This window comes from Miniopterus natalensis, chromosome 17 (genome assembly GCF_054644295.1).
Source record: "Miniopterus natalensis isolate mMinNat1 chromosome 17, mMinNat1.hap1, whole genome shotgun sequence".
In the NCBI taxonomy this organism is placed as follows: domain Eukaryota; kingdom Metazoa; phylum Chordata; class Mammalia; order Chiroptera; family Miniopteridae; genus Miniopterus; species Miniopterus natalensis.
The window spans coordinates 35,784,077-35,804,761 of record NC_142097.1 but is presented as its reverse complement, the minus strand read 5'-3'; the positions used below and the strand labels follow the sequence as shown (position 1 = coordinate 35,804,761).

General features: G+C 47.6%; 1 protein-coding gene across 1 annotated transcript in view; it reads right to left on the bottom strand.

Annotated features, from left to right (window-relative positions):
• Positions 1-324: 324 nt before the first annotated feature.
• The window catches only part of ITGB3 (integrin subunit beta 3), a 39,698-nt gene continuing 19,337 nt past the window's right edge, over positions 325-20,685 (bottom strand). Inside the window, exons 5-15 of the mRNA XM_087825663.1 lie at positions 20,018-20,180; positions 19,241-19,402; positions 17,531-17,626; positions 17,052-17,141; positions 16,265-16,399; positions 14,997-15,426; positions 9,881-10,103; positions 8,614-8,714; positions 6,458-6,577; positions 2,240-2,406; positions 325-532 (exon numbers count right to left, since the gene is read on the bottom strand). Coding sequence (XP_087681789.1) covers positions 467-532; positions 2,240-2,406; positions 6,458-6,577; positions 8,614-8,714; positions 9,881-10,103; positions 14,997-15,426; positions 16,265-16,399; positions 17,052-17,141; positions 17,531-17,626; positions 19,241-19,402; positions 20,018-20,180 — 1,753 coding nt within the window. The 3' untranslated portion in view covers positions 325-466. The remainder of the gene's footprint in view (positions 533-2,239; positions 2,407-6,457; positions 6,578-8,613; positions 8,715-9,880; positions 10,104-14,996; positions 15,427-16,264; positions 16,400-17,051; positions 17,142-17,530; positions 17,627-19,240; positions 19,403-20,017; positions 20,181-20,685) is intronic.

Sequence of the window (20,685 nt, the reverse complement as noted above, 5' to 3'; positions counted from 1 at the left end):
TTGCCACCACAGCTGCTGAGACTCAGGCCCAAGAACCATAAACTCCGGATGGAGTCCAGGACCCTTTCTCGGGAACGAGAGGCCTGGGCCCTGCTCTGCTCTCCAGGGTGAATGGCCGGAGAAGGAAAGCTGGCTTCTCTCTGAGGTAACGAAGAACATCTGCTCAGCTACACAGGTCACCCTCGGGTTAAGCAGGAAGAATCCCTGAAGGCGGCGTTCTGAGGACAAAGGCGGAGGAGCTCCGCTTATCTGGGACACATCTCGAGTTTTAAATTACACGCTCCCCCATTCACAGCACGCACGCACAGAGACCCACGCTTCCACGCACGGACCTTCTCCCTCCCCACCCCACTCCAAGTCCCCGATCCCGCCCACAGACATTGTCCCCTGTAAACACGATGGCAGAGATGCCCACGATCCCGATCCCGGGACAGTCTGATAGTGATCTGAGGACGGCTGCCGGTGATTAAGTGCCCCGGTAGGTGATGTTGGTGAAGGTGGACGTGGCCTGTTTATACAGTGGGTTGTTGGCCTGCGGAGAGAACAGAAAAGGGTCTGACCGTGAATCAGTTCTGCCCTACCCTCAGGCCTAGTTTCATCCGAGAAATCTGCCACGACACGCTGCTCTGGGACAGGCAGACAGTGAGCAGCTTAATGCTGATCGTACTCGCGCGTTCACTCGTAAATGGGAATGGGCAGGAGAAGATGGAATGCCATCCTGCCACTATTTCCAAGGGTTACATTCATCCCATCCCTTTTTGGATTCCAAGCATTTCAGAAGAGCTTTTAACCGGCAGTTCCTCCCTCTCTCCAACACGCTTCCTTTTGCTCTTTCCCATTTCTTTCCTAATTATGACCGTGCTGGGGGACGTGGGCAAGGGAGAGAAATGTACAAGGTGGTGTTTGGAACACAGAGGACAGCTTTTGCTCAAATAATTCCAAATATGTTCTCATCTCATCCCTTCGAGCACTACCCACAAGCTGTCATGTTATCAGGAAAAAGACGCTTACTAGCTTTCCCAAATTATTTCCTAATAAAAAGTGACAAATCCCATAAGGTCTGGTGCTCCTTAGTGGTAGTTTCAAGAAACAACACATTCTCATGTGCCTCCTGTTTAGACAATGTAGAAATCCTGAGTCCTTACACTTCCTGGAAACCACCCGATTCTCTCTCTACCACCAGTGACCACGGGCCATGTCAGTGAGCACTGACTGAGCACAGAGTGGGCCCGACCCTGCTCTGAACACTGTGGCCCATGGTCACTGGTGGTAGAGAGAGAATCGGGTGGTTTCCAGGAAGTGTAAGGCTCGGGATTTCTACATTGTCTGAACAGAAACATCTGAGTTTCTTGGAACCCTTGGTCACCAAAGGCCTGAGGTCACCATCAAATGGGAACAAACAGCCTAAACTTGGAGAGTCAAGGAGTCAAATGGCCATTTGGAAGATCCAGAAAAAAAGCTGAAATGTAGATGAGCCAAAGGAGAATAGAGTAAAATTAAGTATATAGAAGTTTCTCCCAAAAGTGCTTGTTTGGGTTCAATCAAGATAAACAGCAGGAAGCACAAAAGTGGAGTCTGATTTGGAAGCTTTCGTCATTTGAGAAAAAAGAGTAAGATGGGATGACATTCTGCTGCTATTTCTAAGCAGCTGGCCCATAAAGGGATAGCCTAACACCCTCCCACTTCTCTGTGCTCAGTTGCCTTAGCTATAGATTGGTATAATAATGTCGCCTGTCACATAGGGTTGTTATGGGGATGAAATAAGTTCATTCGTAAAAAGCATTTAGAGCAGTTCCTGGTACATGGTAACTCCTCAGTAAATGTCAGCTATTGCTACATTTTTTCTGTTTGTGTTTAACACTTTAAACCCCATTAGTATATGAAGTATGTTAGTATATATATTCTTCATGTAGGATTCTCAAGTTTATCTTGTCTCCCTCAATTGGAGATTGTTTCCTTTTCATCTCTTCACAGTGTTCAGAGCAGAGTCAGGCCCAATCTGTCCTCAGTCAGTGCTCACTGACGTGGCCCGTGGTCACTGGTGGTAGAGAGAGAATCAGGTGGCTTCCAGGAGTGTAAGGACAGCGGGACAGGTAGACCATCTCCCAGTTTCCAGATCAGAGGCTAACTGCAAAACTACTGGCTGCACCTGGACACTGTAAGCATCTGCTGCGCCCACTTAGGGCTCCAAACCAACGACTTAGGGAAACGCCCAGGCCCACCCAGCCTAGCCTCTCACCGTGTCCCATTTTGCTCTGGCTCGCTCTTCCTCAAATTTCGCAAACTCCTTCCGATCATGGATGGTGATGAGGAGCTTCCAGATGAGCAGAGTAGCGAGGCCAATGAGCAGAATGGCCCCCATCACTGAAAGCAGGACCACTAGGATGTCAGGGCCCTTGGGACACTCTGTCAGGAGAGAGCACAGAGCAGGGTGGTTGTGATTGGAGCAGGAATCACTTGAACCGGCTACAAATAAGAATCTTTTTTTAAAAAATTTTTCTATTGATTTTAGAGAGAGGAGGGGAGAGAGAGAGAAACATTGATTTGTTGCTCCACTTATTTATGCATTCATTGATTGTTTCTCGTATGTGCCCTGACCGGAGATCAAGCCCGCAACCTTAGTGTATCGGGACGATGCTCTAACCAACTGAGCTAAACGGCCAGGGCCAAATTAGATCTTCTTGACAAAGTAATGAAGTACTAAAAAATTATCTGAAGGAAAATTCCCTGAAGGAAACAGGACTTATAAAAAAAAAAAATCAATTACTCTTTAAAAGGAGAGGGGGCAACTTTTAGGACAGCAATAATCTGTCCTGAGCAGTTTAAATCAGGCAGAATCTAGTCTACTCGATGTGGGTTCACACAGTACTTACTAAAACTGTGATTTTATTGGCAATATTGAATACTCAGGAGTCTCCCCTTGAAGTACCAGATTATTATTCTTTAAAAAAATCAAAAGACCTAGAAACACAGCCTATATTCTTACAAGGCAGCAACTGGCGAGAGCTGAGGAGCAGCTGTCCTTTTAGATGGGACATGTTGGCCACAGTCCTCACCACTCTCTCTTTTCTCCACTAGCAAAGTGTGGCTTGTCACTGAGTCTGTGCCACTGTGGGCTCTGGAGCCAGACTGCATGGGTTTGAATCCTCGTTTACCACTTACTTTGCTATGTGACCTTTGATAAATTTTGTAACCTCTCTGGGTGTCTGTTTCCTGTTTTACCATCTTTAAAATGGAGAAACTAGCAGCACAGACTTTGAAAACTTGCTATGAGGAATAATTAAGGAATTTAAAGAACTTCAGAACAGTGTCTGGCATCGAGTTGGTGCACAATAAATATCAGCTACCATTATCACTGGTGCTCTTGTTATACCTGGCTGTTTTCACTAATTTATTTACTTAGCTCTTGTAGGTACCTGAGTTTGTTACCCTGGTTCAGATATTTACATCCCTGAGGGCTGGGAATCTAATGACCTTTTTGGCATACTTAGAGACCAGGCGGCCTGCCAACCAAGACAATATTTTGGGTTCCTTCCCAAAATATTTAGTCATCTAAAATCCTAACCCTATTGAGAGCTGACTTCCTCTTCAACTCCAGTCAACAATCAACACAGACAGAGGTGAGTCATCCTCCTGAGGGTCAGGATAAGTATGCTCAGCAGAGCTCTGCTTTGCATAAACCACAGGTGTCTGATGGGTGACCTCACCCCAGTAACTTCTCAGGTGTTATGTAATTAAGTGTTTGTATATATGCCTGTTGATGGGTCTGGAGAGGAGGTCACACCCACTTTCCACACTGTCTCCCACCTTCTTCTCTAAACATACACCCTATGCTCACCACATACTACCCCAAAACAACCGCCACCACAAACCCAAGCTGGCAATTTCCAAAGCCACCAAATTACAGCCTGTCTGTAATTAAAGGAGCGCCTGGAGAGAAGCTGTAAGTTCCAATGTCTGAGTTCCCAGGAGTGAAGGGCCCCAGTTCTTCTGGGAAAAGCAATTATGAATTCTCTGGAAGACTGAGTAGGGCGGGCCCTCCAAACCCAAAGTGAAATCTCTTCAATTCTGCATGTCAGTATGGGCAGGACAGGTAGAATGCCAGGAGGTCTTTGTGGGGTTAGGGGGGTAGATATGTTAAACATCTGTCCTAAAATGAGTGAATGGCAGGCTTCCTGCAGGGAGTTTCTGGAGAGCCCTCCCAGCCACAGGGATGAGAAGCCACGGGAAGACTGGGTAGGGTTAGCAGATTTGACAAAAGTACAGGAAGTCCAATTAAATTTTAATTAATAACAGTGAATAACTTTTTAGCATAAGTATATACCAAGTATTGCATGGACATACTGTATTTTATTAGGTAATCCTATCCAGGAGCCATGAGGACCCAGCTCAGGGAGTCAATACCAAACCCTTTTGCAGTCAATACCAAACCCTTTGGCAGTGCTCTCCTGACTACCCTGCAGGGGCTCAGCCCTTCAAAGAGAGCCTCTGCAAGGGCATGTTAGGGAAGAGAATGGAAATAATCTCCTCCAGTACTCCAGGATCCCAGATGCTACATCTTACTCAAAGCCAGAGCCCCTGAAAATGGTTTGGGGTGGGGGTGAGAGGAGAGAGAGGCAGAACTTGGAATTTCAGTGCAATAAAAGACAGGAAATGCAGGCCTGGGTCCCATCTCCTAATGTGGAGGGAGGGGCCTACTGTCAGTAAGCCAGAAAAGTTACCCCCTGCCAGGGGTTATTCGTACCACCCCAGGTTATCATCATCTTTGTTCCCCATGACTCCAACTAGAAGGTTCCAGTCTCAGAACACCCATCCAAAAGATTTTGGTAACTGATACAGCAAGAGTACCGTCAAGGATTACGGTAGCAAAGAGATGAAGTGATCTGCAAGACTATATACCTGGAGCTACGTAAATAAATTAGTGAAAACAGCTGGGAACAAAAGCAAGCACAGCCCACCCTTCTGAAATGAGAAGGGGCAAAGGTACCGATAAGGTGGGTGTGGAAAATCTGTGAAGTGTGTTAACACAGGTGGATGGAAAAGTGTGAGAAAGTCATGTCCAAATAATTCACATCTGCTCTCCACAGATACACACCCAGACTTCCCTCTCCCCTTCCCCGGGTCAGCTTTCCCTTGAGTTGCTAAATAAAACTAAAGTGATGCCCTTTCTTTCACTTCCTTTTCCCTTATGAAGGGTGAGAGCTCTGGGAGAGGCAGATGAACAATATCACATATGGGCTACCATGCTCTCCCCTACCCACAGCGACAGCAACAAGCTGGGTGACATTAATGTAGCAGCCCTTTGCCCACCTTCATCTACTTCCTTCTCCAAGCAGCCCAAATTGTCCTGCTCTAGCTGGTTTGGCTCAGTAGTTAGAGTGACAGCCTGTGTACTGACGGGTCCCGGATTCAATTCTGGCCAAGGGCATCTACCTCGGTTGCAGGCTCAATCCCCGGCCCCGGTCGGGGCATATGCAGGAGGCAACCAATCAATGTGTCTCTTTCACATCGATGTTTCTGTTTCTACCTCTCACCCCCCGAAAAACAATGGAAAAAATATCCTTGGGTGAAGATTAAAAAACAAACAAACAAACAAACAAAAAACAAAAACAAAACTGTCCTAATAGATACCAAGATGTATACAAGCCTGCCTGTCTCCTAGGAATAATCAGCCCTATTAATTCATTCACAAGCCATTTATTAAGTATCTTCTGTATAGATGACTGAGCCAAGTATGGGGATATACCAATTAATAACACAGACCTTTCCTGTGTTCATGGAGCTTATGGTCTACTGAGGAAGACAGGTGATTGAGAAGCAATTTAATAGTGTGATCAAGGCCCCTTAAGGAAAGCAGGGCTGCTATGAGAATCAAACAGGAACACCAAACCTCATCAGTGGAATGAGGCTGGAGGAGTCTGAGAAGGCTCATTGGGGGAAGTGATGCATCTAAAGCATTATCACCTCGAAATATTGGGGTACATCATAATTACTAAGAGCATTACTAACGAGCACAGAGGCAAAGTTTTGTGGAAATAGCGCAGGGCTCAGGACTCTGACTTTTTCTTTTAAAGCAAGCAGGTTGCTCTTGGCAACCATTTAACTTACAGTAGAGCAGATGCCTTGTGCTGAAAAGTCCTAGAACCTAAATTCCTTACTACTTAACATTATCAACTCAAAAAAATGCTATGATATATTTTATTCCTTCATGGGATCCATATTTACCTTCCTCTTCTTACCCACCTTATTTTCTATCTCCTCAATTAGCAAATAATTTTCTTGCTAATATTTGTATTTCAATATTCCCCACACCCAGATGGCAGGCCCTAACTTACTGCTTATAAGGTCAGGCTTAACCTGGCTGTTCCTTTTAAGAAGCATGACAGGTAAAATAACTGCCTAATATGGTTCTCCCTCTCCCTGGGGGCAGGGCCAGGGGCCCTCAGGGTCCACTCACCTGGCTCTTCTACCACATACAGGATGGACTTTCCACTGGAGTCTTCATAGTACTGGAATCTGATGACACAGTCATCCTCATTCTTGTAGGTACAATTCACTGCATCTTTGCCAGTGTCCTCTGGGAGAGGGGGAAAGATGGGCCAATGAAAAAAAAAAGGGTCAATTCCTAGAAGATGGGGCTACCTCAAAACCCCAGTCATGAAATTTCTGTGAAAGTATACAACAGAAAGTCCCATGTTTGACATTAGGCAAGGTGCCTAGATTTGAGATGGTTGTCGTGCCTGGCAATTTGCCTCCAAATGACCCTAACTGATGTATTTTGTCCCTCATAGGTCTTTTTTTGTTTTTATTCCTTCCTCTGGAAGAGACATGATATAATAGTATTACACAATCATGATTCAAAGTTTGGCTCTACTACCTTCCAGCTGTGTGATCTTCAGGAAGTTACTTGACCCCATAAGTCCCTCTTTCTTCATCTATAAAAGGGAAATTATACCCTTACCAAGCAGTGAGAATTAAATGGCATAAAGTAAAGAGTGGGTGTTCCCTCTCATTCCCTTCTCTGCTTGCTCAATGATTCTCAACAGTTCACTCAGCCCTTAGCGTTCCTCCATTTCTGCTTCTGACTCACTGTTGCTTTCCAGAGCCATCCTCTCTTCTCTGACTCCATCACATTTTGTAGACTTCACCCCTTCTCATTCTAAAACTTGTGATTCTGACAGTGAAACTATGGGTTACCCTCCACCAGCTGCACCATGGCCTACACTGATGAAACTGATGGGTAAAACTGACACACGGTGAGATTAAGCAAATGTGCCAAGGTCACACAGCAAGTAAGTGAGGTAGTAGGACTAGCGTGAGTCTCAAAGCACAGACTACAAACTTTAACTCAATAAGCCTTTAATTTAGTAAACCAGTGGTATTCTAGTACCATGGAAAGAGTAAAAATTTCAGGATTTAGTTCTAATCTTAACTCACTACTAATTTGCTTGGGCAAGTTACTTAACTTTCCTGAGACTCAGTTTCCTCATCCTCAAAATGGAGGTAAGTTCTACTTTATTAGGTTGTTGGGAGAAGCATAAGATATTGTGCATGGAAATATACTTTTATAACTTTTATAAGTTATGAAATTCCATACAAATAAGCATTTATTTTTATGATTATCATGGTGGGGCAGGGCATAGAAATACTTATCAACTAACCTGTAATACTCATCTGGTGTAGATAATAAAAATACCTCACACCTGAACAGCCTCTCCTCCTTGAACTAATCATAGCAAGTACAGTCAGTCTCCTCCAGAGGAAAACTTGTTTCTTTAAACTCAGTCCCCAAATCACTACCCTCACCCAGCCCTGCTTCTGATATTTGCCAAAGGGTCCAGAGATCTGACTCTTTTCCGTAACCCGCCCACCCAGAAGCTGACTGGCTGGCTGTGTCTTTCTGTAGCTCTCACTGAAAACATGTTTCCTGCTTTTGTGGGAGATTACTATCTCCAGAGAGATTTCCATCTCCCCGGCACCACCCAATACTACCTAGCCCAGAAAAACATATCAGATGTGCTGACAGAAGCAAAGATGATCTTTAAGTTAAGATGAAGTATAAACCAGAATAACTGCAGGCAAGAATTGCTCCCCACTGTATTTCTATCTGTCTATTCCATTAGGGGCTCCAGAGAACCAAAAAGGCTTCAGGGTAATGATTTTGGATACATATCCATAAGGGTGAAGGTTCCCCTCCAAACCAGCAAAGCTGAATGCCTTGGCATTCTTAGCAAATGCTTACTAGCCTACTAAGCTAAGACTGTCATGGGTAACTACTTTTTTGCCCTGTGCCTCAGTTTCTTCATCTAAAATGGGGTGCCTTCTCTCCTTTTCCTTGAGGAGGTATAGTTAGGATTGCCTGATTTGTAAACACTTTGAAAGTTATTTGTAGGACCTTGCTAAGTCTGTGGGTTCCAGGAAGCTAAAAGGGGAGGGTCTGCTGAACAAATTAGTAAAAGTGAGGGGGACTCTCAAGTCAGCTTTTATTATGTGCCTGCTGTGCATCAGGCCTGCACGACATGGATTTGGCGGTCAAAATTACTCTCCCATTTTACAGATAAGAGTTGGAAAGTTTCTGAGATTATATCAGAAAAACTAACGTGCTGAACTTACTAAGCTCCTTCACAGACTCAATCTCATCACGACAGTAACGGTTGCAGGTGTTTTCTGTGTGTAGGGTTCCCCGGTCAAACTTCTTGCACTCTACACACTCCCTAAGGAAAGAGGACACCAAGATTAAGGCAAGGGAGGAGCAACCTCGAGTGTTTCAGTTTCACTCTGACCTCCACACACCCAGGAAGCTGCTCCAGCTCAGAAAACACACAAACAGAAACATCTGTAAGACAATTCTGGGGCCCAGAAAGTCAAGTCTGGAGTTCAGGGTCTGGAGGGCAGAGGCCTCCAGGTAATGTCATTAAATTTCTTTTTTTCCCCTCCAAAATATGTTTTTATTGATTTTAGAGAGAGGGGAAGGGAGGGGGGGAGAGAGAGAGGGAGAGAGAGACAGACATCAATGTGAGAAAGAAACATCGATCGGCTGCCTCCTGCATGCATCCTGACTGGGGAACTGAGCCCACAACCTGGGCATGTGCCCTGACCAGGAATTGAACGTGTAACATTTAGGCGCATAGAACAACACTCAACCAAATGAGCCACAATGGCGAGGGCCATCATTAAGTTTCTCCATCCAAGACTGTGACAGGAGAGTGAATCCTATGCCACTTCTGGGAGCCTTAAAGTCAGAACCAGTCACATAGTTTAGGAACCCAGTGCAAAATGAAAATGTCAAATCCTGTGTTTAAAAAATTACTAAGAATTTCAAGACAGTGACAGTAGAGCATTAAACCAAGTTGGGGGGCTGAGGGGACCCTTCTAAGCATGGGACTCCATACAGATGCTATTTCTCTTACCACTCTTAAGCGGAAGGAGAAATGGTAGTGCCACGGGCTTGAGCTGCCAGAAGCTTCGTCTGACCCCCAAATGAGTGGCATCTGTACTGGTGAATGTCGGTTTCCATAGTGTCTTTAATAACTCCAGCCCCACATCTCCCACAGAATCAGAACGTCAGCACTGGAACGTTCCCCAGGAGTTATCTGGTTTAGCTTCCTCCCAACTCAGGGAGGAACCCTAGAAGAGGGGTTTCTCCAACTGCAGTAAAGCTGGTACTACTTTGTCTCCTTCATGGTTGGCTCCACCTCCAACTTCCCCCAAAGTTTTCAGGGAAAGAGGAAAGCTAGCCATGTGGCTGGAGCAGGCTCCTCCCCGTAAAGCTTTGGCGAGCAAGAGGCTGAACCTGGAGAGTTGGGGCTTCTAGTCTGGGGGACCCTCTCCACCTCCCCCACCCAAATCCGGCAGCCAATTCACTTCTCTGCCCACTCACTTCTTAAAGGTGCAGGCATCCGGGCAGGTGGGACACTTCTCACAGTTGTTCCCGTAGGAGCCCGGCTGGATGCAGACGCAGCTCCCGCATTCGCACTTGCCCCGGCCGCTGCACAGCAGCCCGTTCGTGGACATGCAGGTGTCCGTGCGCGTGGTACAGTTACAGTAGTAGCCGGTCCAGTCGGAGTCACACAGGCAGTCCCCACAGCTGCACTGGCCATGGCCTGAAAACACACAGCCCACGGGGGCAGAGCCGCTGGAGAGGGCCTGACTCCATGACGGCGGCCCAGCCTGCTTTCCAGCTTCGTCTCTCAGCACCCACCCCGCATGGCCACACATCAGCCACCCCACTGAACTCACCACCCTCTGTGCCATCCCCATGCTTATGTTCATGCTGTTCCCTCGGTCTAGATGCCTTTTCCTCCTGTGACCACTGTTAAACTCCCACTCACCCTTTAAGGCTCAACTCAGATGTTCCTCCCTCTCAGTGACTCCTTCTGACCTCCCCAGGCCAAATCAACTGTCAGCCATGTGTTCTGCCAGCACTTATATATAACCCTTAAATTCAACCCTTTTGCTTGCCTGTCTGTTTCTCCTTCTAGATTGTGAGCTCCTTGATGGGAGAGCACATATATTAATTTTCTTCAATTACAGTTTATATTCAATATTATTTTGTATTAGTTTCAGATGTACAGCGTAATGGTTAGTACACTTTACAAAGTGTTCCCCCTGATATTTCCAGTATCCAACTGGCACCAAATATTAATTTTTCATCAATAATGATTAGAATAATATCTGATACAGAATAGGCGTGCAATTAATGCTAATTTATCCATTCATTCAACAAATATTTACTGAGCTCACACCACCTAGTGGGCACTGGACATTCAGCAGTGAGTAAGACAGGCAGGGTCCCTCCTCTCACGGAGGTTACATCCTAGTTAAATTCTTGGGAACACACACACACATTCACCAACGTGCGCTCTGTGTTGTCTTATCCTATTACTGTACAGAGCCATAGGCCCTAGTAGAAAAGACCTATTCCCTTTACTACATGCGTGTAGGAATCGGAGACTGGGGTGGGGCTTATACTGCTTGAATGCTGACAGTAACTCTCAACGCTATATTCCCCTAATATTCACTTAACAAGGCTTTAGAACTTGGCCCCTAAACCTGCGTAAAGGTGACTCATTCCCTAGGACTCTGAGTCAGGAAGAAGTGGATAAATAATAAAAATCTGATTGTTAATCAGAGGAAAGGCAGGGAGCAAGGGGGAAGTCACCTGAATGGGTCTGCAAACCATGCCACTGTGAGAACAGATGGGCCTCGTGATGCTGGAGGGGCGCGTGTGCATGGCCAGGCTCAAACAGCAGCGAGCTGGCACCTCCTGCTCCCCAGTGGGTCTGACTAATGCCTCTTGGCCACTACAGGTCCCTCTGCCAGTGACCCTTGCACCACCCTTTAGTAACCACACGGGCATTCAACACGCAGGGCACACACCTTCGCTGCCTTGGAAAGAAACATCTGTTTCCCAGGAAGGATAGGAAACACGAGCTCATCTGCTACAGCTGCCCAATAGAGATGCAGAGTAGAGACGCTGGGCTGGCAGAGGGTGGAGAAAGAAGAAAGAGATTGGGGTCCCTACAAGAACAGCTTGTGGTGAGAACTCTGTTCAAGTGACTTAGTAGGAGGGAGGGAGGGCAGCAGGTCAGGGCAGGAGTCAAAGGGTGGCAGGAATGTGGTTTCAGCTGGAGACTCCCTGCAGCCTGATCCCACGGTGGGCACAGAGCATGAATGGCTCCCCAGAGCTAGCCCCACCTTTGAGGCAAAGGATCTGCCCCTGTGTAACCCCGTATCCATCAGTCACTGGCCCAGGTCTGATGGCCAATGACCAACGGCAAAGGCAAAACAGCTCCTGTCAGCAGACGGCAATTCTCCCAAGAAAAGGCAGCTCTGAGCAACTACCAGCGGCCCAGCAGCAGCTGGGGAGGGGTGTGCCAGCCAGCAGAGCGGGGCCCACAGTGCCCACTACACCCAGCTTTCGGCCACGACCCCCAGACAGGAAGGCCAACAGCACTCAGAGGCCCGGCCTCCTCAGAAACCCTTGTCCCATAGCGTTTCCTTTGTGAAGCTAAACAGAGTGATCTTTCAGAAGACGGTCTGCTGGGCCAGCCAGGGCGGGAGCTTGGGAGTGGAAGTGGTTGGCCAGAGCCAGCAGGCTGACCCCAAGCCCTGGCAGGGCCGACCCGTAAAAGGAAGCCACAGTGTAGTAATGTCACAGGACTGGCACCCCTCCAGCAACCGGGCAGCTGAGTCTGGGTTCACTGGAAAGTCAGAGGGGGGTGGGAATAAGAGAAAGTGTAAGAAAGAGGAGGACAGTAGAGAGGAAAGCAACGAGGGGAGTTGGGGGAGGAGGAGAGGAAAGGAGGAGCCCATGTTTCAGGCCAGAGGAAACCAATCACTTTCTACACAACTTGACCTTCTGAGCTGATGCCTCACTCCGCTATCACTCTGCTCCTCTCCTTTATGAGCCAGCCCTTCCTTTGACATCCCACCTCCTCCATGAAGCCACCCAGGCTTCCCCTGTCCACCGTGAGTCTCTATCCAGTGGACTTCTATAACACTCCCTGAGGACACCTCTCTTCTGGGATCTGGCAGGTTGTGCCTCGTGTTGTGAATTACCTTTAGGTACGTTAATGAAAGGCAAAACCATCTTTTTCATGTCTCTCTCTCCCACATCACTACAGCACACAGCACAGAAGCTGGCTCTCGAGGGTGCCTGATCAATCTGTGTTCATGGATGTGGCAGGTGTAAGAGTCTCTCTAGGTCAAGGACACACTCCCAACCGTGAAGACCATGAGTGCCTCCTTTGGGAATGAGAGCAGAGGGAAGGCCCGGGCTAGAGGAATGGCCAAGTCATAGCCCTCCTGCCTCAGGAGCCCCTGCTTGCAGCAACCAACAGACCGCAGGCCACCAGCTCTGGGGAGGGGCAATGGCGAGCTGGGCTATAAGCTCTGAGAGGTCAGGAATCATGCATGACCCCTGCTCACCCCTATGGACTGGGTGCCCGGCACAGGGCAGGCGCTCAATGATTGTGTCCATCCGAGTATCTGTCACTGGGGAATGTGATCATGGCACCACAAGGTCCAGCCCTGAGACCAGTGGGCACCCAGCGCCCTGGCAGGAAGTGGGGGAGGGAAGCCTTGAGAGGCTGCAGTGGCCGCTGTGGTTCGCTCACGAACTAGCTGCAGCAGATAGAGGACAAGCTGTTCTTGCGCTGGTGGGAGGCAGGGACCGGGGCTGCTGACCCTCGCAGCTATGTGCCGTGGCTTCAGTGGGCCGGCAGCCAAAGGAAACACTCGGCCGGGATCCCTCCCACACCATCTCACACCAGACCAGGAACAATCAGCCCACGGAGGCCTAGGGCACCTCCCTCTGTCCCTAGTGCCCACAGTGGGCTCTCTGCAGGCCCCTCCTCCGGCAACTCCCTCCCCTTCAGCCCCAACCTTCCCCCACAAGGAGTTCCCATGTCCAACTTTCCTATTCCTTTTGGTACTTTGAATATGATATAAATAGCATTAAATATTAAAATGAGCTTAAACTCCTGCCTCATCCCTTAATTCAGACTGCTGTGTGTGCGTGCGTGTGTGTGTGTCCCTGATCTCTCTCTCCCCTAATCACTCTGACAACCTCTTTCTCCAATGTCTCTCTCATAGTTTGTTGGCACGAGTAAAGGAAACAATGTTGATAATAAAAAGAAGCCATTTTTATATTACTTGGACAGGCTTTAGAATGACAAAATTTACCTTCCTAATCAAGCCTCTTTAAAGGCTGATGCTGAAGTGAACATCTGGTGGATTAGCTCAGCTGGTTAGAACCCCAATGCAAACGAAGCCAACTTGGGTCAGGGATTTGATCACCGTAAAAGCCAATTATCTCTGTTCGACTGGCCACACAACACACCCATAAACCAGTCCCAATCAATTTGCAAACGTCTTCAAACTGTCTTTCACAAGAGGGATTAATCCACAGTGGTTATAGCCCAGTAAAAGCCTATCCCCAGCGCCCCAGGAACAATTCAGATGGCCGATTTGCCTCCTAGAGTGCTGTCAGTGCAGATAAAGACTATGTTAACATCAGTTCAGCTTCTAGCTGGGAAGCACCTGAGGAGTGGTCTTTGGGACAGGAGAAGCCAGTTTGAGATGATTAGTGGGCCTCAAGATTATACTGAATTTTTGTAATGAGAAGGACGACAAACAACTCAGTCTCGTGTAGAGGGACTCAAAATCGTAATCCCTAATCAGTAGGCTGGGACTCTCTACGGCAGTCTATTCAATATACATCTGTGCTGTCCAACACGGCAGCCACCAGCCACATGTGGCTCCTGAGCAAGAGATGAACTGAATTTCTAATTTTAAATTAAATTTAATTAAAATCGATTAATTTGCTTTTAAATAGCCACATGTGGCTAATGGCTACCATTTGATCAACACAGATCTAGAATCCAAAGAGGAACAGCAATACCAATAGTGATAACCAAATAGTGCCAACATTTAATAAGAGCTTACAATTTTCCAGTCATTGTTCCAAGTGTACAATTAAATATGCTCATTAAATGTGCTCCAATGTCTTGCCTATTTATTACTATTTTCCAACTCTTTTTGTGATGAAAAGCCAAATTCACGTAAGACAATTACTTATTTTACTATATATTCTAACATCGGGTATTTTCCAAATCTATAAGTACTTAAAATTTAATTACCATCAGTCACTGATTTTTCTTTTTCTTTTGTTTCCTCAAAAAAGAGCTGACCCATATCCTCAAAAAGAATAGGAACCAGTGACTTAAAATATTAGGGGAAAGGCAGGTGAAAGAAAAGAAAAACCTACTTTTGCCTGCAAGTTTCCCCACTCTTTCCCACACGTCCCTGTACCCCATGAACAAGGACACGGGGAGCTGCGAGGAGCTAAAGAGAGCCCCATTTCCGTCTTCCCCCACTGGAGCGGAACACCATCTACTCAGCCCTGCCCTGCAGGCCTTCCGGTGCCCACCTCGAGCCCCGACGTGTGAGCGTGTGTGAGTACCAGGGTGGGAGGGGTGTGCAGTTCTACTCACCTGAGCACATCTCCCCCTTGTAGCGGACACAGGAGAAGTCATCACACTCGCAGTACTTGCCCGTGATCTTGCCAAAGTCACTGCTGTGGCAGACACACTGACCACAGAGACACTCGCCCCGCTGGCTGCAGACAGGCTGGCCCTCCTGGGGGCTGCACTCGTCCTGCTGGGAGGGGCGGTAGTCCTCCTCTGAGCACTCACACTGGGACCCCAGCCAGCCAGGCCCACAGCGGCACACCCCACACTCGAAGGTCCCGTTGCCATTGTTGCAGTGGCGACTGTAAGGCTCGGCATAGGCCTGGCAGGCACAGTCACAGTTGAAGGTGACTTGGACGGTGAGGCTGTCCTTGAAGCCCACAGGCTTGATGGTGAAAGACTTTTCCTTCTCCTGGGGGCAGCCTCGCACCTTGGCCTCAATGCTGAAGCTCACCTGGATGGAAAAGGTCACACTCAGACACAGGTGGGCTCTCTTAACACTCTAGCCCTGGAAGTAAGCTGTTCTCTGCCCTGCCCAGAAATACCCAAACTGGGTGCCTTCCCACTACCAAATGAGGTATGTGCATGTCCAAGAATAGACAGACAGATGGACAGATGGGTGGAGACAGATATAGATAATATAAATAATATAAATTTGGATATAGAGGGAGAGAGATCCCTCTCCTTCCTCCACCCCCTTCACCAACCCTTCCCCCCTCAGGCAGAAACAGAGAAGAACCAACCATTATGGAGGGAAAGCCATGGAGGGACTGGGGGCAAAGTGGCCGTTTGCATTCTGAAATTCCATCTCGGCGGGTATTGTTGCCCGTTCGGTTTGCTATTGAATCTTCAGCAACTAGGACAATGCCTGGCACAAAGTCAGTGCTCAGCAAATGTTTATAGAAGACACAGCCATTTTACACTGTGGAGGAAAGAAAGGCTGTGCTTTGGGGGAGGTTGAAGACTGGTTAGGGGCTGAAGGTAAGAAATATTTCCATCGTCCAACAGCTGTGCATAAACAGACACAGGTGACCTAAATTCAAGCTTTAAAAAATCCTGACAATGAAGTTCACTTAACAGACGGAGAAAGTTTAGGCAACAGAAGCCTCAGAGGAAACAGCTGGTAGCTCCACTGCACCTAAACTGTAATGACGCTCAGAGAGAAGGCCCAGGGAGGAAGGGGTGGGGTGCCCACAGACACTCCAGAGAGAAGGCCCAGGGAGGAAGGGGTGGGGTGCCCACAGACACTCCAGGGCACAGGCCAGGGTGAGTCCCTGCCCAGCCCATCTTACCGTGTCTCCAATCTTGAGTCCAACACAAGACTTGAGGCCTGGGATGACCTCGTTGTTAAGACAAGTGGCGTTGAAGGATAGAGACAACTCCTCAGGAAGGTCACGCACCTCCAGCTCCACTTTAGAGCGGATTTTCTGAGCAAAAGAAGGTAAGGAAATGGACTGAGAGGCAATGGGCAGGTGCCAGTTCCATCCCAAGCAAAATCTACCAGGTGGCCCTAGACTGACCCTGCAGTGCCAGATGCTGAGGCTCACCGGGCAGCTACCAGAGCGCCCTCCGAGGAGCCTGTTACCTACTGTATTTCCAGCCCAGGCCCTGTTCCCCCTCTCTTTCCCCACTTGTGTCTAGGTAAGTCTGGATAAAATCTAAACCTCATGGATGTGCAATGGGAAGTGCTAATACTGGTCACCGCGGTAGTAGCAATTTCTACCTAATTTTTAATCAACCTCACCTTCCCTGTGGCTCAGCTCCTCTTTTCTCTCTACTGGAGCTCAGCTCTCCCTCCCTCTCCCTCTCCCTCTAATTTCAGGGCTTTGCTTCTTTCTCATCCCCACACCCATCCTCTTTTTCCCTTCCATCTCCTCTAAGCTCTTCACTCATTGTTCCCAAGCTCCTGGCATTCATTCTGAGCCATTTCTTTCTCAGAGGGCTGAACTCCTCCCAGTATTGGCCATCCCCTGGCTGCAGGGTAACCTAGTAGCCAGGACTCCCAAATCTGAGCCCTCCTGAATAAATGCCAAATGAGGTGAACTCTTAGCAGGCCCTTTCCCAGAGCAAGACACTTACCCCATAAGCATCAACAATGAGCTGGAGGACATTGCTGGAATCAGCAGACAGAACTCCCACTGTGGTCCCTGGGATGAGCTCACTGTAGTTCTAGAAAGGAAGACAAATATATCCAGGGCTGACTGAATGAAGGTGGTGGTCTCCAAAAGCCCTCCCCTCGTCAGATGAAGGGTCTTGAAATGAAGATTGAAGGGAAAAAATAGATATTTGTCTTGTCACTCCCAGGAACAAATCCAGCAGTATTTCAGTGCTGAGCGAAATTAGAGAACACCTCTCACACCACTTACCCCACTGCAAACATCAACACACCCATCCTGCTAGGCTCAAGGTTGGAGAGGAATCATTAGCTCCTGGGAACAGGTTGTAGGAGGATCTTTCCTGATTGGGGACCATGGTCAATGCTGGTTCCCTGAGATAGGCCCACCCATCACAGGCCCCACTCCCACTCCCATTCCAGGAAGCCCTGACAGTGTAGTTACCTTGTAGAGCTTAACCACCTCTTCAGTCACTGCAAAGATCAGATTAATGTTTTTCTGGGATAGCTTCTCGGTCATCAGCCCCAGAGAGGGATAATCCTATAAAATGAAAGGATGTGTAAGTTAGTTAAGAAGCCTGTTCACATCCGTCCATGGACCCTAAGCATCAGAACTGGGCTGACTTGAGCCATGGCCCAGACCGTGGAGGTACTTCAACCTTTCCACGCTGTGATCAATGTGAGGCATTGGGTTAAGTAGCAGCACAAACCCAGTTGGGAACTCCAGGGATAGATGAAAAGGTACAGGCTGGTGGTGTCAAAACCAAGCACCTCTTTCTTCCCACTCAGATATGATGCATTCGTACTAAGGAGCAGCTTCCACGGACCAGGTACTGTTAGACCTTGTTGTTTTGAAGCTTCCTCCTGTTTTGTAACTACTGGCAAATGCCTTGGCTTGGCATTTGCAATACTCCACCATGTGGTCCTTCCAACCTTCCTTTCCAATCATCACTCACCTCTCTCCCTCTTCAACTTACCACTGACCTGGAGCATTCTCCTTCTCCCACCTGAACTGGCCTCCTTTTTGGTAATCCTGCTCCTGCCTAGGGACCTAGTTCAGGTCCTACCTTCTCCAGGAGGCCTTCCTTGACCATCCCAGCTCATGATGAGCTTTCCTTCTTTGAATACCTAGAGACCTTATTGACTGTGCTGCCCATTTAACACTAAACATGCATCTGGTGTTATTGGGAACACATCTCCTCAACTAAACCAAAAACTCCCTAAGGGCAGGACCTCCATATAGTCTCTTTATCTCCTTCAGCCCCTCGTAAGGAACCTTACCTAGATTAGATGTCAATGGTTACTGACTCACCCATTGCTGGGTAGTACTCTACTTGGATATGGCTGACACCAAGGAATTCAAGCCACAGTGGGTATATTGGTGAATTGTGAACATGTCCCTGGGATCCTAGACTTTGCAGGGAACTCATGAGATCATCCAGCTCAGGTTTCTGCCTTAACACAGATGTACCTTTAAGCCACCTAGACAAGGTAGTTGCTATACTGTCTTTAAGAGTTAAAGAGTTCACACTTTCCCCAAGACACCCAGAGTATCGGCATTCTGAGGTCTGTACATTTTCTCTATGGCATACATCAATTTCTCCTGTTTCAATTTAAATGCCTTTCCTCTTTTTTAACCTTCTATGATCATAGACAACAACTTATAAGAAGTCTTCTCACGTCTCAGCTAAATCATCCTTTAGCCTTCTTTCTTTCAAGCTAAATGATTCTGAGCCCTTTAACCTTTCTTCATAGGACCAGCTCTCCATGCATTATGATTTTTGTCTCTTTTTCCTCTATCTCCTTCCAATAACCACAAGTGAGCATGGTATCCCAAGAAGGGGTAACCATGCACAGTCGATGAGAAGGCCTGCTTTCCAGCTGGACCTGCAAAAGTCCTCCGGGGCCATTCTGGATGCTATGAGGCTACTGCTGGTGCTGGAGGCAGTGGAGACAGTGGTGATACTGTTCACAGACAGGACCATTTCTAGTGATTGTACATGTTGTACCCTGAATGAGGATATCTAGTTGGGGGTGAGGGGAGGCTGAAACAAGCTCTGACCCCTGCCCAGAGGAAATGCTGCCATTTTCATATTCACACAAAGACTCTGCCTGGTTATAATGAACAGAGACCAAAGGGGGTCAAGAACCTCACCATGGTAGTGGAGGCAGAGTAATGGTTGTCACTGTTAATGTGACACTGCCCATCATTGGGCTGGACAATGCCTGCCAGCCTCCCATCCAGTGCTATATGGGTCTTGGCATCAGTGGTAAACACCAGCAAGTGGGATGCATCATTCCTCCAGCCAATCTTCTCCTGTTTTTTTAAAAAAAGGCAAAAGAGAGAAAGCAACTTTAACCATGTCATTGGCCGAAAACAAAGACCCAAGGACCTGAAGGTCTGAACAAATTGTCTTGATGAAGGGCCTCAGTCTCCATCCTTGGAAAACAAGCTGAAACTTTCCAACTTAGGGGTTTCGGTTCTCTTAGGAAAACAGCCTCATAGCTGATTAGTTCAAGCAGCTGAGAGACTCTTGATTCAATTCCAAATATAACTTTTCCAATGATAATCACATGGCCCATCTAGAAACCCACCTGCATCTGCAAAGCTGGGGTGGGCTAGAAGAAATCCTTTTTGAACACCTTCCTGCTTTGCTGAGGTTAAGTTAACCCAGTTTGACGTCTTCCAGAGATGGGAAGATGCTCTCCCCAGAGAACATCTGGTACCATGTGGCTCAAAAAACTGCCAGCTCTGGCCAGGGAGCAGATACAAGCAGAGGTTGCTTATCAAGAGCAATTTATTGCTCATACTCTATGAAGCTCTGTTTGGTTCCTATCTCTTATTTCACACAGAAATCCCCACAGTTGAGCCACTTCCTCCCCATTTGATCTGCACTAACCACGCCTGGCACTCCATGCCTTCCAAACTCACATCACAGACTGTAGCCTGCATGATAGCATCAAAGCCACCCTCCGGGCCGTCTCGGTTCCGTGACACACTCTGCCTCTTCACCTCCTCATTGAAGCGGTTCACCTGGTCAGTCAGCGCCAGCACGTGCTTGTAGCCAAACATGGGCAAACACGTGGTCTTCATACTGGGAAGGGAGAAAGACTACTGAAGCAGAGCGCCTGATGGAAAAGGCCACACGGGGAGTGGGAGTGGGAGGGGAAAAGAGGGGAACAAATACGGACAGTGGTATCCCCAAGCCAGTTCTATACAACCACAATTACCCAGACCGTGCAGGCCCCAAACCCCTTAAATTGCCACACTGACCTTACCCCCAGCTAGCCTAGAGGATAAGGGTATGAGCTGTAAGACTACATTGCCTTGGTTCAAATCTCAGCTCCTCTACTTACAAGTCATGGGCCCCTGGGCAAGTTTCCCTATACTTAACCTATAAAAATGGGAATGAGAGAACACGTCTCATAAGAGTTGTTGTGAGGCTTAAATGAGTTAACACAAATAGAACGCTTAGATCAGAGTGAGGCTCTTGCTGTTGCTATCATCTTATTTTTCAAATTTCTCTAAAGTAACATTAACACAACGATAAAGCAAAAGTTTCTTCAATAACAATGTTCCTAAATTGACAGATCTGTGCC